Below are 14,338 nucleotides of genomic sequence, written 5' to 3' on the forward strand. Positions count from 1 at the left end.
ACTGGACAGCTATATGTAAAAGAATGAAACTAGATCACTTTTTTTTTTTTAAGTTTATTTTGAGAGACAGTGAGAGAGAGCAAGGGCATGTGAGCTAGGGAGGGGCAGCGAGAGAATCCCAAGCAGGCTCCACACCGTAAGCACAGAGCCTGATGTGGGGCTCAATCTCACGAATCATGAGATCATGACCTGAGGTGAAAACTGAGCCACCCAGGCTCCCTGAAAATGGACCACTTTTTAACACCATACACAAAAATAAACTCCAAATGAATTAAAGACCAAAATGTGAGACATGAAACCATAAAAATTCTAGTAATTTCTCTGACATCGGCCACAGCAACATTTTTCTAGATATGTTCCCTAAGGCAAGGGAAACAAAAGCAAAAATAAACTATTGGGGCTACCACAAAATAAAAAGCTTTCACACAGCAAAGGAAACCATCAACAAGACAAAAAGACAACCTACTGATGGGAGAAGATATTTGCAAATGATATATCTAATAAGGGGTTAATATCCAAAATATATAAAGGACAGGGGCACCTGGCTGACTCAACTGGTGAAGCACGCAACTCTTGATGTAAGGGTTGTGAGTTCCAACCCCCCACTGGGAGTGAAGCTTATTAAAAATATATATGGGCGCCTGGAAGACTCAGTCAGTTGAGCGTCTAACTTCGGCTCGGGTTATGACTTCCTGGTTCATAAGCTCATGCCCCAAGTCAGACTTGCTGCTGTCAGCGCAGAGCCCACTTCAGATCCTCTGCCCTCCTCTCTCTGCCCCTGCCCCACTTGTTGTGTCTGTCTGTCTCTCTAACACTTAAAAAAAACTTGTATAAAAATAAAAAATATATACAAATCTATGACAACTACAGTGTTTACTAGAACTAAACATAACATTACCATGTAATCCAGTAATATTTCTCCTCAGTATATCTGAAAGAATATATATGTCCATGAAAAGACACAGCAATTTATTCAGCATTAAAAAGCTGACAACAACCAGAAGACCCACCAACAAGAAAATGGATAAATTACAGGTTATTCAAACAATGAAATATCACAGAGCAATTTATTTTTTTATTCTGATTTATTTATTTTTTATTTTAGAAAGAGAGAGAGTACAAGCGAGAGAGAGGGGCAGAGAGAGAATCTTAAGCTCCACACTCAGCATGGAGCCTGATGCAGGGCTTGATCCCACGACCCTGGGATCATGACCTGAACCGGAATCAAGAGTCAGACGCTTGGCCAACTGGGCCACTCAGGTGCCCCTGCAGAACAATTTCTTAGAATGAATAAATAACATACAGCCTCATGGAAGAATCTCAAAGATATGATATTGTGTGAAAGAAGCCAAGTACGTATAACCAAATATATATTGTATAATTTCATTTATATGAAGTTTAAGGACAAAAATAATCTGTGGTGTTAAAGGTCAGAACAGCAGGTACTTTGGTAGCAAAATGCAGGGATTGGCTGGGAAATGGTATGAAGAAATCTTCTAATGTCACAGAAATGTGCTATACATCTTATGTCTATCTATCTATCTATCCATCTCTCTATCTATCTGGATGGTTGCTATATAGGTTTCCATGTGTGCACAAGAATTTTATTGAAGCGTACACAAGATTTGTGGACTTTACTGAAGAGCTGTGTTATCTCAATTTATAACATCTAAAAACAAAAAACCAACAACAACAAAAAATCCTGCTAACTTCAGAAATAAATACACTATATTCAACGTTTTAAAACTACTAACTGATGGGGTGCATGGGTGGCTCAGTTGGTTAAGCGTCCGACTTTGGCTCAGGTCATGATCTCGTGGGTCGTTGGTTCAAGCCCAGCATCGGGCTCTGTGCTGACAGCTCAGGGCCTGGAGCCTGCTTCAGATTCTGTGTCTTCCTCTCTCTCTGCCCCTCCCCTGCCCATGCTCTGTCTCTCTCTCTCTCTCAAAAATAAACAAACATTAAAAAAAAAAAATGTTTAACTACTAACTATGTATGTTTGCACATTTTTCCCATTCTGGAAAATTTGAGGATCTAGATGAAGATTTTCTACTCATAAATAATATCTATGTAAAATGAAAATTAAACTTAACAAAACCACAATGACAAAACCTAGGACTTTTACTATGCCCCATCAGAAGGGGCAAGGGCAGCAAATAACCTATTAGTTTTCTGGTTCTCTATTCACACTGAAATGAGGAAAATAATAACCTAAATTTCAGTATGATTTCAAATTTGATATTTATGTTTTATCAATTTGAATTCAATTCATAGCCCTAATGTGTAAAATAGAATGAAGACAATTCTGACAAAAATGGCAATTTAGGACACATCATCATCCTCTGTGTGCCATTTCAGAAAACCGTTTGTCCTGCTGAAATCCATACTCCCCACAACCACTTTAGCAGTTGGATTAAAATCTTAACCTGAGTAGAGGAAATCATTTACTCATCTCTCTACTACCAGGTCCTAGAAGAATGCTTGTCTCAGTGGGCCAGCCACGCAGACATTTGGTGAACTGAAATAATAGGAATCCAGATGAAGCACTTAAAAAACAAAACAAAACAAAAACAGCTCTGAAATGGCCAGTCTCAGAAGAGGGCTAATGAGCCTCTGGGCACAATGTATTCAGCCTGGTTCATCTTGGGACTGCTTGTTCCTATAGGATTTTTATATCATTCCCTCTGTTGACCAACATTCTGGCACTCTGACAAAAAGTATACCCAATTCCAAAGGGAAGTGATCAATTTATGTACATTCTCTATTTTCAAGTTATGGAAACATACCAGAACGATTCACAATCATTCTAAATGGAAGAAAGGATGTGTTTCCAATAGGAATAAATGATGTTATTTTGAAGTCATAATAATTAGAAAACATCTTAAAATGTACCAACCTGGATTTCTATATGACGAGGGTTATCAATAAATTTTTCTATTAGTAGTCTATCATCACCAAAACTAGAAGCAGCTTCTTGAGATGAAAATCGAAAACCATCCCTGGAAAAAATTTTTAAAAAGGAAGAACAGTCAAACTAACAAAACAAACACAGCCCTCAATCTAAAAGAAAACAAAGCAATTAAATATTTATCGTGGCTTACTTATGAACAAAGCAAACAAAAATTCACTTAATGCACAAGTATCTAAATTGACTTGCGGTGACCTGCAAGTCTTACACTCACCAGCTCTGTGACGTGCGGTCAGTGATTTAATTTCCCTGATCCTAGATTTTATAATGAAATAGGAATACCAGTACCTAGTTCACTGTGAAAAGTCAGGTATTTTTAATAAACCTCACAAATCACATAAAATTCCATTTCCTCAACCCAATGTACCTTAATTCTATTACTAAAAAATACAAAAATGCATGTCCATTTGATTCAAGAGTCAGAATACGCACACAAAAATGCAAAGGGTCAAACTGACCAACGGCACAACTGGGGCAAAACTACAGCAAAGTACTCTGTGAAAATGAACCCAGAAAAGGAGGATCCTCAAGAACATTTCATGATAGTTTAAATGCACACCTTTACTTAAATATAATTGCCCTCTACACACCCATACAGGTCATGACAGCTTAGTCATTTCTGGACTTGTTCAAAATTAATACTTAGGAAAGTACAATTTTTGAAAATAGAAAGTATGGGTAGGATTATCGCTTTACATGTTTTATTCCCAAACTGTAATCATTTAAATCATTAGAATTAAAATATGCTCACTAAATTCATACACTTGGGCTCATTTGGTCTATTAAAAACTCACACTTGCTTACCTAAAACTAAATGAGTATATTATTTTCCATTCACTGATATATCCAGAATATAAAGTTTAATTCTTTTTATACATTATTAATAGCTTATTAATCTTCAAATTAAGTATCTGTACTTAAATACAGTATTAAAATTATTCCAATCTTTTAATTTGCAAACACTCCATCTGGCAATATTAGAAATAAATACCACTTTTGTTTTTGTGCTTAAAAAAATACAACATTGGGGGCGCCTGGGTGGCGCAGTCGGTTAAGCGTCCGACTTCAGCCAGGTCACGATCTCGCGGTCCGTGAGTTCAAACCCCGCGTCGGGCTCTGGGCTGATGGCTCAGAGCCTGGAGCCTGTTTCCGATTCTGTGTCTCCCTCTCTCTCTGCCCCTCCCCCGTTCATGCTCTGTCTCTCTCTGTCCCAAAAATAAATAAACATTGAAAAAAAAATTAAAAAAAAAAAATACAACATTGAAAGTAAACAATGACTAGAAGATAAATTCAAAACATATTGCAACAATTCCTATTTCTCAGAGTTCTGAGGGAAAAGGTATCAGGTTTTCTTAGTCCTCTATTACTTCTTTGATTTAGGGGAATGGAGTTTTTAGATCTCAGGAGACTGCAAAGCTCAAAGAAACTAAAGCACAATGAATTATTGTTTTCAATACCATATGACCAACTTTTTATTAGATGGGACATGAGGATTCAGAAAGAAAAACAAGGCACTTTACAGTTTGTCTTTGCTGTAACGACTCAGAGCTTACATTTTGCATTTAAACCAAGAATACTAAAGGTGAAAATCAAAATCACCCAAATAAATTGTCACATCTGAAAGCATCACGGGGATATTTTGGAACTCATGGAAACTGCATTAAAAACATCATTTGTTATACCTAAGTTACACATTCACTCAATACGTTTTTACTAATCATGAAACCATGTGCCTGGTGCATATTTAGGTGATAGGAATACAAAAATAAAGCAGAAACTGCCCTCACAGTCCTCGAAATCTAGCAGGGGTATTCCACAATGCAGACATGATCAATTTTCCAGTCATGCCGTATTTCATTGAAACGTGGATAGGGAAAAGAAAGCCAGAGGTTATTATGAAAATATCTGAGTCTACTTTCAACAGCCTTCATGATTCTCCCCCTAATTTAATATACAATAACAACACTATTTTTTTTTTAATCTTTCAGATGTTCTAAGATTCTAAGACAAGCCATAAATGCTACTTCCCTAAAACCACGGAGGAAAGATGTTACAAGAGGAAGACACTCCTCTGGATAAAATAATAAAGCAATTAATGGCTATCAGATTTTCCTTCCAAAGAAGGCTAAAATTTTTATCGAGTATGCAAAAAATATTTCTGCCTTAAGAAGGGAGAAGGCAAGGAGTAGATGCAGTGTGGCCTATTAACAACTGGTGACTACAGAAGAAAACCCCATGGATATTTTCTGGACTGTTCTCTCAATTTTTCTGTAGTTCAGATTCTTCCAAAGTAACAGGGGATACAGAGGAACTTTTTAAAATAAAGAGCATGTATTATCAAACCAAATAGTGTCATACTTTTATTAATCTCAACAAAGTTTCAGATATGATTTATCAAAGTGAGAGCAATATTTTAGATAGAAAAGTATGGGTGCACATATTTTTATTAATTTTATCAACATATTTTGAACCAATGTGCCATTTAATGGGTTAAATTATTACCCAAAAAGATGCCCAATATATGAATAGATACAGTGATTTCTGAAAATACTGAATGCTAAATTAAAATCCATTGGTTAGGGGCGCCTGGGTGGCTCAGTCGGTTGAGCGTCCGACTTCGGCTCAGGTCATGATCTCACGGTCCGTGAGTTCGAGCCCCATGTCAGGCTCTGTGCCGACTGCTCAGAGCCTGGAGCTTGTTTCAGATTCTGTGTCTCCCTCTCTCTCTGACCCTCCCCCGTTCATGCTCTGTCTCTCTCTGTCTCAAAAATAAATAAACGTTAAAAAACAATTAAAAAAAAATCCATTGGTTAATAGCACAGCAAATCTCAATACCTAGAAATTTAAGAGTTATCTTCACCATAAAAGAATATGTTACTAACAGGAAGCCCTGGAGAAATGATGGATAAGCAATCTGAGATCCCAAGAAGAATAATGAAAAGTAAGTGCTAAAGCTTTCAGTGAAATTGCTATGTAAGTGCCATACAAGAGGGCAAAACAGTGAGAAAAAAGTTAGTTTATAAAATACACATCTCTTACAGAACCGTTGAGTTGTGTTTTATATCTTTATTACATCATTCTTTCCTACCAAGAGGCTGCAGCAGATTGTCTTTTCCAAAGATGGCCACAGTGGTGTCTCCTACTGTCTGGATTTATGCTATATACCTCTTTTGCATAATCATGCAACACATGAACTTCTTGTGAAAACAAGGCCAAAAGTGCAAGAAAGAAAATGCACAGGACTGCACACGAAACAAATTATACTGAACTACAGGCATCAAAATATTTTTAAGAACAAATTTGGGATACAATGTATGGGGTTCTTTATAATAATAAGCTCCAACAACAAATCTAATAATAATCACTGTTACTCAGAGATATCTTCAACAACTGTAATGTGATAACATGTGACTTCCAAAGTGGTACAAAGTTTCATAGATATTACCACTATTGTAAGTCGGTTGCCTATATTGGAGGAAACACTAAATCCCAACTAGAAGCTAGTGAAGAAATAGGTCCTTTTTTTCCCTCATGCAGATGCATAAACCTCTCCTCAATTTCCTGGGGCTGGGAACTCAAAGGTTAAGAACTCCAGATCTAGTATATAAACTGCATAGAGGAAAGGATTATTTTGTCTGTATTCCTGGAACACTACTAAAACAGTGCCTATCACACAGATCCTCAACCAATATTGTCACTCCATGCAATGAGTTTATTCTTACAGTCAGGCTCTGAGCTGTCAGCACTGAGCCCAACACGGGGCCCGAACCCATAAATCTCGAGATCATGATCTGAGCCAAAGTCAGATGCTTAACCAACTGCCACCCAGGCGCCCCAAGACTGGGGTTTAAAGAGCAGTATATGTCATCTCTTATAACGCCACAACACAACTAATTACTTTCTCTGATGCTCAACCAAAGAAACAATGGTGTTCTGAGATAATTTTCCTTTAGAGGTAAAATCATCTGTGCAAGTCTGCAACCTGGTGTTTTCCCAAAAGATTTTAAAGGGTAATAATATATTGCCTTGAGAAAATTTTTACCTTGCTTGTACACTTTAGAACCTAATTTCTGAATTAGGTTTGTAGTGAACAACTTTCACGACAACTGCTCCAGACTTCTGTTTTTGAGAGATATGGGGGAGTGGGGAGGAAAGGAAAAGCAAAGGAACTGAAGAAAGCAGAACGATCTGGAAGACCACATTACTTCTGGGTAGAAAACGGGCACCAAAAAGCAACATAAGACAATAATTAAGTCATTGTTTATCCCCTCCAACCCTCCAAAAACAATGACATAAATCTCTTCTGCCATATCCGAAAATCCATAAAAACACAAACCTACATAGAAGCGCCTAAAACCTGTTTGTACTATGCATTTTTCCCAAAAAGTTATTTTTTAATCACCATGATGTCATCAATGCATTGGATTTTTAAAATTTGGTTTTAAAAGTTACTTTTGATTTCTGAAACTACTAATAAGAAACTGGTCTACATTTACAACAGAGTGCACTGTATATAAAGGACATTTAGTAGTTTCAAATTCAGAAGAAATATATTCCACAGTATAGAATTATTGAAGTAGTTCACCATTTTTATAGACAAGCTATAGAAAGTACACACTGACTAATGCACGAATGAAATCATAACTGCCTTTAAATATATTTGCTTCGGGGCGCCTGGGTGGCGCAGTCGGTTAAGTGTCCGACTTCAGCCAGGTCACGATCTCACGGTCCGTGAGTTCGAGCCCCGCGTCGGGCTCTGGGCTGATGGCTCGGAGCCTGGAGCCTGTTTCCGATTCTGTGTCTCCCTCTCTCTCTGCCCCTCCCCCGTTCATGCTCTGTCTCTCTCTGTCCCAAAAATAAATAAAAAACGTTGAAAAAAAAATTAAAAATAAAATAAATAAATAAATATATTTGCTTCAAATCTTCTGACCACACTCAGAATATACATCAAATGTTAGTAGCTTTTGCCTAAAAAACAGAATCATGACTATAATTTTTAAAATATAATATAAAAACAAAAAGACAATCCTCCTTTGTTAATGCATAAAAAAGTAAGAACCTTTCTCTAACAGAACAATCATCATCAACATATAAACAAGAAAGTTTTCTGCATAATCTCCATTTTTTCCCATCTAAAAGAGTAAAAATTATCTGGTTATTGTAATTATTCCATTACACTTTTGGTATCTGTTTACTTGTCAGTTTAATAAAACTCCAGTAACTGCAATTTTCATCAAAAGTAGATTTTGGACAGCACCTCACCTGGTCTCTTCATCATCCCAGGCGATTCGCATGCCTTTCCCACCACCACCTGCTGAGGCCTTGATCATGACAGGGTAGCCTAACAGCAGGGAAGAATTAAACAGAAGTTCAGACTTTGATCATCTGGATGCATGAACATGACAACTGACCACATGTTCAATAACACAGAAGACAATAACTAATTTATTTAAAAGTTCCTTTCTTTAGAGTCAGGAAAATAACACCAGTGTAATGATCTCATATATATTTTAAAAATGAGAGGTGATCATTTCGAAAGAAAAAGACTATTTGTATCAATAAATATAACATTTTTACCAGTAATGAAATAAAAAGCTAAGAAAACATAAACAAGTTATTTGACAGAGGATTCCAAAAATAGAAGCACATATAATATTAACTAACCAAAGATACAAGAAGCAACTTTTATGACATTTACACACACACACAATTCCTCCAAAGTACTGTTTGCATGCATCACAAATTAAACTCCCTTTTTCAAAAGTAATGATTTACATGTATTTGAGGTATTTTCATCTGAAAATTCACAGGGAACCCCTGCAGCTTTTATCAGCAAAAACTGACACAATGATTTGGGGAGAAATCAAGTCACATTATTCTATCATGGGTGGAAGCAGAAGGTCCAGGACTCGCTGTTATCAATGGAGAGGCTACTGCACTATCCCACTGATTCAACAAGGAATGCATATGCTAGCAAGTGTGATGAAAACACAAAGTAAGACCCAAACAAATGACATCTCCAGCTAAAGTTTGATAAGAGAAAATGACATAAGATTGTTGTTTTAGTATTTAGATTATTCTAAGGTTTGTGACAGCTTGAGTTACCAAGAAAAGTTATAAAAGTCTCCTTGCTTAGAGGTTTCCTGAAAACAAGGTAGATACACTTATGTCTGAGACCACTTGTTTATGATCTTTTCTGAAGAAAGAAAACAGTGAGCACCAGGAAGACTCTTCCTGGCCTGTGATGCTCTAACAGCACTACACTCTAGCTATAGGATCTTAGAGGAAAAGGAAGAGACGGCCAAATGTCATAGACCTTTAGCCCCTAAGCCACAAAACATAGCTCTTAACTTCAACTTAGTTAAAATGGCACTTGCTTTCTATGTGTTTCATAATTAATTCAATTTTTAAAATTCTTATGTTGGTTATATTTATGTGGGACAATATTTTAAAAGCAATGCTAAGTGCAGTGAGAAAAAAGATTAACAATACTGTTTTTACACTGGAGTGTCAGAATCTAGGAAGAGAGAGGGAAAGTACCCAAATAATTCTATCACTGGGAATTCAGAAGAGAAAAGTACAACAAGGTAAGAGCAAAGCGATTAAGGAAATCATCTTACAGCAAGGACCAAATATTTACGTGAGGCTGTGAAGGATGAGCAGGATTTGAACACTTTAAGCAGGAATAGCAGGAACAAAACAGGCAGGGAAGCATGGGATTGGCTTAAGGAATGACTAAAATAATCCAGCTGTAGAGTATCCGCAGGATGGCAGAAGAAAAAGAGAACCGAAACATAAATTAGGGGAAAAATATGCTTCACACTTTTGCATGCCACAGACCCTGCACAAGAGTGGAAAAAAAAGGAGTATTCGTCTCTTTCCATGCTGTGGCCTCACAGGAATGTCCCATAAAGGAATCAGATTGAAATCATTCATGAGGAATCAGGCCTGTTTTGGAGTAGTGAAGAAATAATACCTAAAAATTAGAAATAGGCATGCTTAAGAAATCATTAAAATTTAAATAAAATTTAAATCAAAAATTTAAACAAATGGTGGGGTGCCTGGGTGGCTCCGTCAGTTAAGAGACTTCACCTCAGGTCATGATCTTGCAGTTTTTGAGTTCGAGGCCCGTGTCAGACTGCACTGATAGCTCAGAGCCTGGAGCCTGATTCAGATTCTGTGTCTCCCTCTCTCTCTGTCCCTCCCTCCCTCCCTCTCTCTCAAAAATAAAGATTAAAAAAAATTTTTTTTAATTTAAACAAATGGATCCATACCCCAAAAAACATGTTATCACTTCACCATCCAAAACTATTTATCCATACAAACAGGAAACAGGAAACCAGAAGAGGTAATCTATCTATATCCCGTATCTCTGTTTTCAGTTCCCTCTGAGGATTAGGAAATTTGCAGTTATTCTGATTTCAGTATTAATCTCATCTTATTTACTATGGACCCTAGTTCAAAATAAGACTGGGAAAGTGTCCTTGGTCAGAAGGAACTAGATAGGGAAACAAAACAGAAGAAGTAACTTGTCAACAAGAAATTATTATATGCTCAGAAAAGATGAGTCATTGTTAGGCAACAAGGTAATACATAATAAGGCAATTACATATGGTCCCCCCAAAAGGAGGCAATGTAGCATGAGACCTGTCAATACATATAACCCAGGAAGACAAGATTCTCTGGTGAAACTAACAAGTCAAATATAACACAATTGGGAGGGAAGAAGAAACTGGCATAAGCTAGTGGTGACATTACAGTCACCAACTCAATCTAATTTCTGAACTATAATTGGAAATAATATAAAACTAAGGTTTTATACTCCACTTCCTATGCCAAATAAGTCATTAAATTTCAGACAGAACATATTTTTATGTTGTCACCATGCCATGCAGAAACTAGACCTAGCCATTTCAAGAGGAGGGGAAACAATATTCCACACAGATGATGTTAAATAGTATCAAAGCGCCCAGTCCCTCATCCCTACTTTCTTACTGTGTCTCTGAAACTCTAAATGGGGTAAGTCATGGGGGACCAGGAACTGGAAGAAAAGGTAAAAAGATTCAACCAAAAGTAAAAATTCCTAGAAAAATCCAAAATAGTCAAGTAGATGGCTGTCACCACTCCCTCACTTTACCTGGTCTAGACCCAAAATTTCCACTAATGTTCTACCCCAATTTATTTTCCATTGGAGTACTCACTTCTGAGTACTATGATGCAGTTCTTTAATATTATTTGGTTGCCATAGATTTGAAGCAGAACAACCTCCCTCAGAACAAAACAAATTTCTCTAAGGTTTTTAAAAGGAGAAGAACTCTTGGTATGAAAAGATTGCTTAAAAAAAAAAAAAAAAGATACCACAGGTCCTGGTGCTGTTGGCAAGTTCTTCCACAGGTTTCTTCTCCTCTCCCCAGATGCCTACTCCCACTACCTGACCTCACCACCCAGTGACGCTCCTGCAAACACTCTCAACTCCAACATGCAGCGAGTCTCCATTCTTTATTTCCCTCCCACCTAATGTTTCCAAAAAGAAACCTACTAAATACTACATGAGGAAAAAAATTAAATATTTAAGGAAGTACAGAAACTCAGGTTACCAAAGCACTATTGCTCCCTTTCTGTCCTCAAACTTCAAGGGCAGGTCTGGTCTCCTGTCGCCCCAGCAATCAACAGGTCTTACTTTCCACCAGAAAGCAGCAATCCTCTTTCTTTCTAACTCTCTACCAAATTTCCATTCATCAACTCAAAAATATACACTCAGTAAACACTATGTGCCAAGCACCAATCTGGCTCCTGGAGACACAAAGATAAACAATTCAGAAAGTTCTCTGCTCTCATGGCACTTACCATCTAGTGAACAATGATGTATAAGTACACAGGCACCTGAATATGCATACTCATGCATAAATATGAATATACACACAACACATAAGGGGGCGGGGAGTACAATAAAGACAACAGAAGGATGTGACTGGGGGTGATCAGGGTTCCTTTTCCTTGAAGCCTTCTCCGAGAAAACATACTGAAACTGAGACTTGACTGAGCTGGAGCCTGCCCTCTGAAAACCAGTGAGAGAGGCACATTCGTGACAGAAAGAACGAGTTGGAAAGGCTACAATACAGGAGAGGGCAGCAACCTAATGTTGGGTTTGTGAAGATCACTTTGGCTGTTCCGCAAGGGATGAACTGTCTGAGGACAAAGGTGGGCACAGGGAGACTGATTAAGAAGCTTCTGCAATGTTCTAAGGGTGAGCCAACTGTGGCTTCCATGGCTGGAAGAAACAAAGGCTTGCAGTTTGTTTTAGAAATAGAGTCAGCTTGACTTGCTGATAGTGTGGATATGGACGATAAGGAAATGAAGGAAGACTCTGGGAGTTTAGGCACTTTCCCATTTTGTTATGGATAACAGGTCTAAAGGAACTTTTTTTTTTCTTTTGAACAACTGATAGCACCACGTTGACCCATATAAGACACAATACATACATAACCTCCCCCTTCAAGCAAAATCTGCCCCTATACTCGGTGTAACAACTTGGTAACTTAAAGCTGGCAAATGATACCTCAGTGATGCAATAGTCATAAAATAAAGAATTTTATGTGGTTCTTCACCTTCAGTTTCTTGAATTAAGATTTCGTAGAATATAATGACTGATGGAGATGAAAAATGGGGCAAAAAAGTAAAAAGTGAAATATTTCTTGGAAAGTGTCCTATTCCTAATTTGATAGTGTAAATCAGAAATCTCTTCAGCATCAAAGAGAACATATGATTGGGGGGGGGGGTGTTCTTTTAAAAACAGTTGGAAAACATTTATAATTAGGCCTTTATTTCCTAAAAGTAGGGTTCAGAATTAAAAGAAAATGAAAGCTATTTCAGAGAATAGGACAGTCCTCCAGACGGACAGAATAGAATCTCATAATGGAACCTCAGAAGAGAGAACAAAAGAATGGAGGGGGGGGGGGGGGGGCAGGGAGTTTCTCAGACAGCCAGGAAGGAAATCTCCAGCTAACAGCTGTATATTATAATTACAGGGAAATCAAGTATTATGCATTGCATTGGTTAGATTCCTTTTCTCTCCTTGAATAGTTCACTTATTACCTATTTGATTTGGAGTTTGTGTGTATATTTATGGGAGGGGCTATCCTACATGAAAGTGGTATTTTGAAAAATCCAAACTACTGTTGCATACAATATCCTACAATTTCAATTTACCTGATTGTCTCATTATTAGATTCAGAATAAAAATCTGTTAATATTACATAACTGAAATTGTACCCTAATTATTATATCACATCAGAAAGAAAAAAAAAAGTCTAATTGTCCATTTCCTGATGAAGAAGTTTGATTGCTTGATTAAGATGGTGACCATTAAATTTCCTCATGAAAAATATGCCATTTTCAGTTTATAATTAGCAGATGATCTGTAGATGAACCTTTGGAAACTGTGAATATCCTATACTCAAACAATATTCCACCCAATAGTAATAATAAACTTTAATGAGTCTTGCTTTATATGATTTTTACACTGCTTATAGCAAAATGAGTTTTTAAAAATGCTGACAATTTTTGCCTCTTCTCACTGTTGTTTCTCCAATGACTAAAAGAGGGCCTGGAGAAGAGAATGCAAAATGTACTTACTAAATAAAATGTATTAATTAACAATTTCAGTACTTGCAAATCCTTTATTTTTAGTACTATATTTCACTGTATAAACACACATTATTCATTCTAGTGTGAATAGACATTCAGATCTATACATACAATGCTCCCATGAGTATTTCTGTATCTGTAGCTTGGAACCCTGTGCAAGAGGTATATGTCTAGGACTATAACTGTTGGATAGTATGCAACAGTTACAAAGTACTAAAAAATCCAGTTTCTTCACTATTCTTTATCTCCATGATCACAACACTTATACAAACTACCATTACCTCTTTATAGGATGCCTGTAGTAGCCTCCTAACACAACTCTCTGCCACTATAGTTGGTCCCCTCAGACTATACAGTGGTCACTGGAATTCTCTATTTTTTTTTTCTCACCTCTCTCCCCAGCCTAAAACATTAAGAGTTTATGTTGTACCAAGAAACCATAGATGTTTAATGAAATTAAAATTATGAACTCAAGGAAAGGAAGAGTGGAAGGTACAAGATGGCTTAACATAAACTTGTTGAATCACAGTACCAGGTAAAGCTATGCTTGAGTTAAGGAAGCTTAAAAAAAAAAAAAGGCACCTAAAAGGTATTAATATGAACATCAATTAACTGACCTATCAAACAAAATAAATTTTAACCGCTTTTACACTAAGATAAAATCCAAACACAAAATATAACATTCACAATGTTTACAATCCAATCAAAACTTAAGAGACACGT

The 14,338-nt window shown here is 36.9% G+C and overlaps 1 protein-coding gene across 10 annotated transcripts in view; it reads right to left on the reverse strand.

The window, feature by feature from the left end:
- The window catches only part of PCCA (propionyl-CoA carboxylase subunit alpha), a 435,628-nt gene that overhangs the window by 258,863 nt on the left and 162,427 nt on the right, over positions 1–14,338 (reverse strand). For all 10 annotated transcript variants that reach the window (XM_086708562.1, XM_086708568.1, XM_086708558.1 and 7 more), the window contains 2 exons: positions 8,231–8,309; positions 2,897–2,999 (listed from right to left, as the gene is read on the reverse strand). In XM_086708562.1, the coding sequence (XP_086564688.1) occupies positions 2,897–2,999; positions 8,231–8,309 (182 nt within the window). The remainder of the gene's footprint in view (positions 1–2,896; positions 3,000–8,230; positions 8,310–14,338) is intronic.

This window comes from Puma concolor, chromosome A1 (assembly GCF_028749965.1).
Source record: "Puma concolor isolate L17-30 chromosome A1, mPumCon1.1.hap2, whole genome shotgun sequence".
Lineage (NCBI taxonomy): Eukaryota > Metazoa > Chordata > Mammalia > Carnivora > Felidae > Puma > Puma concolor.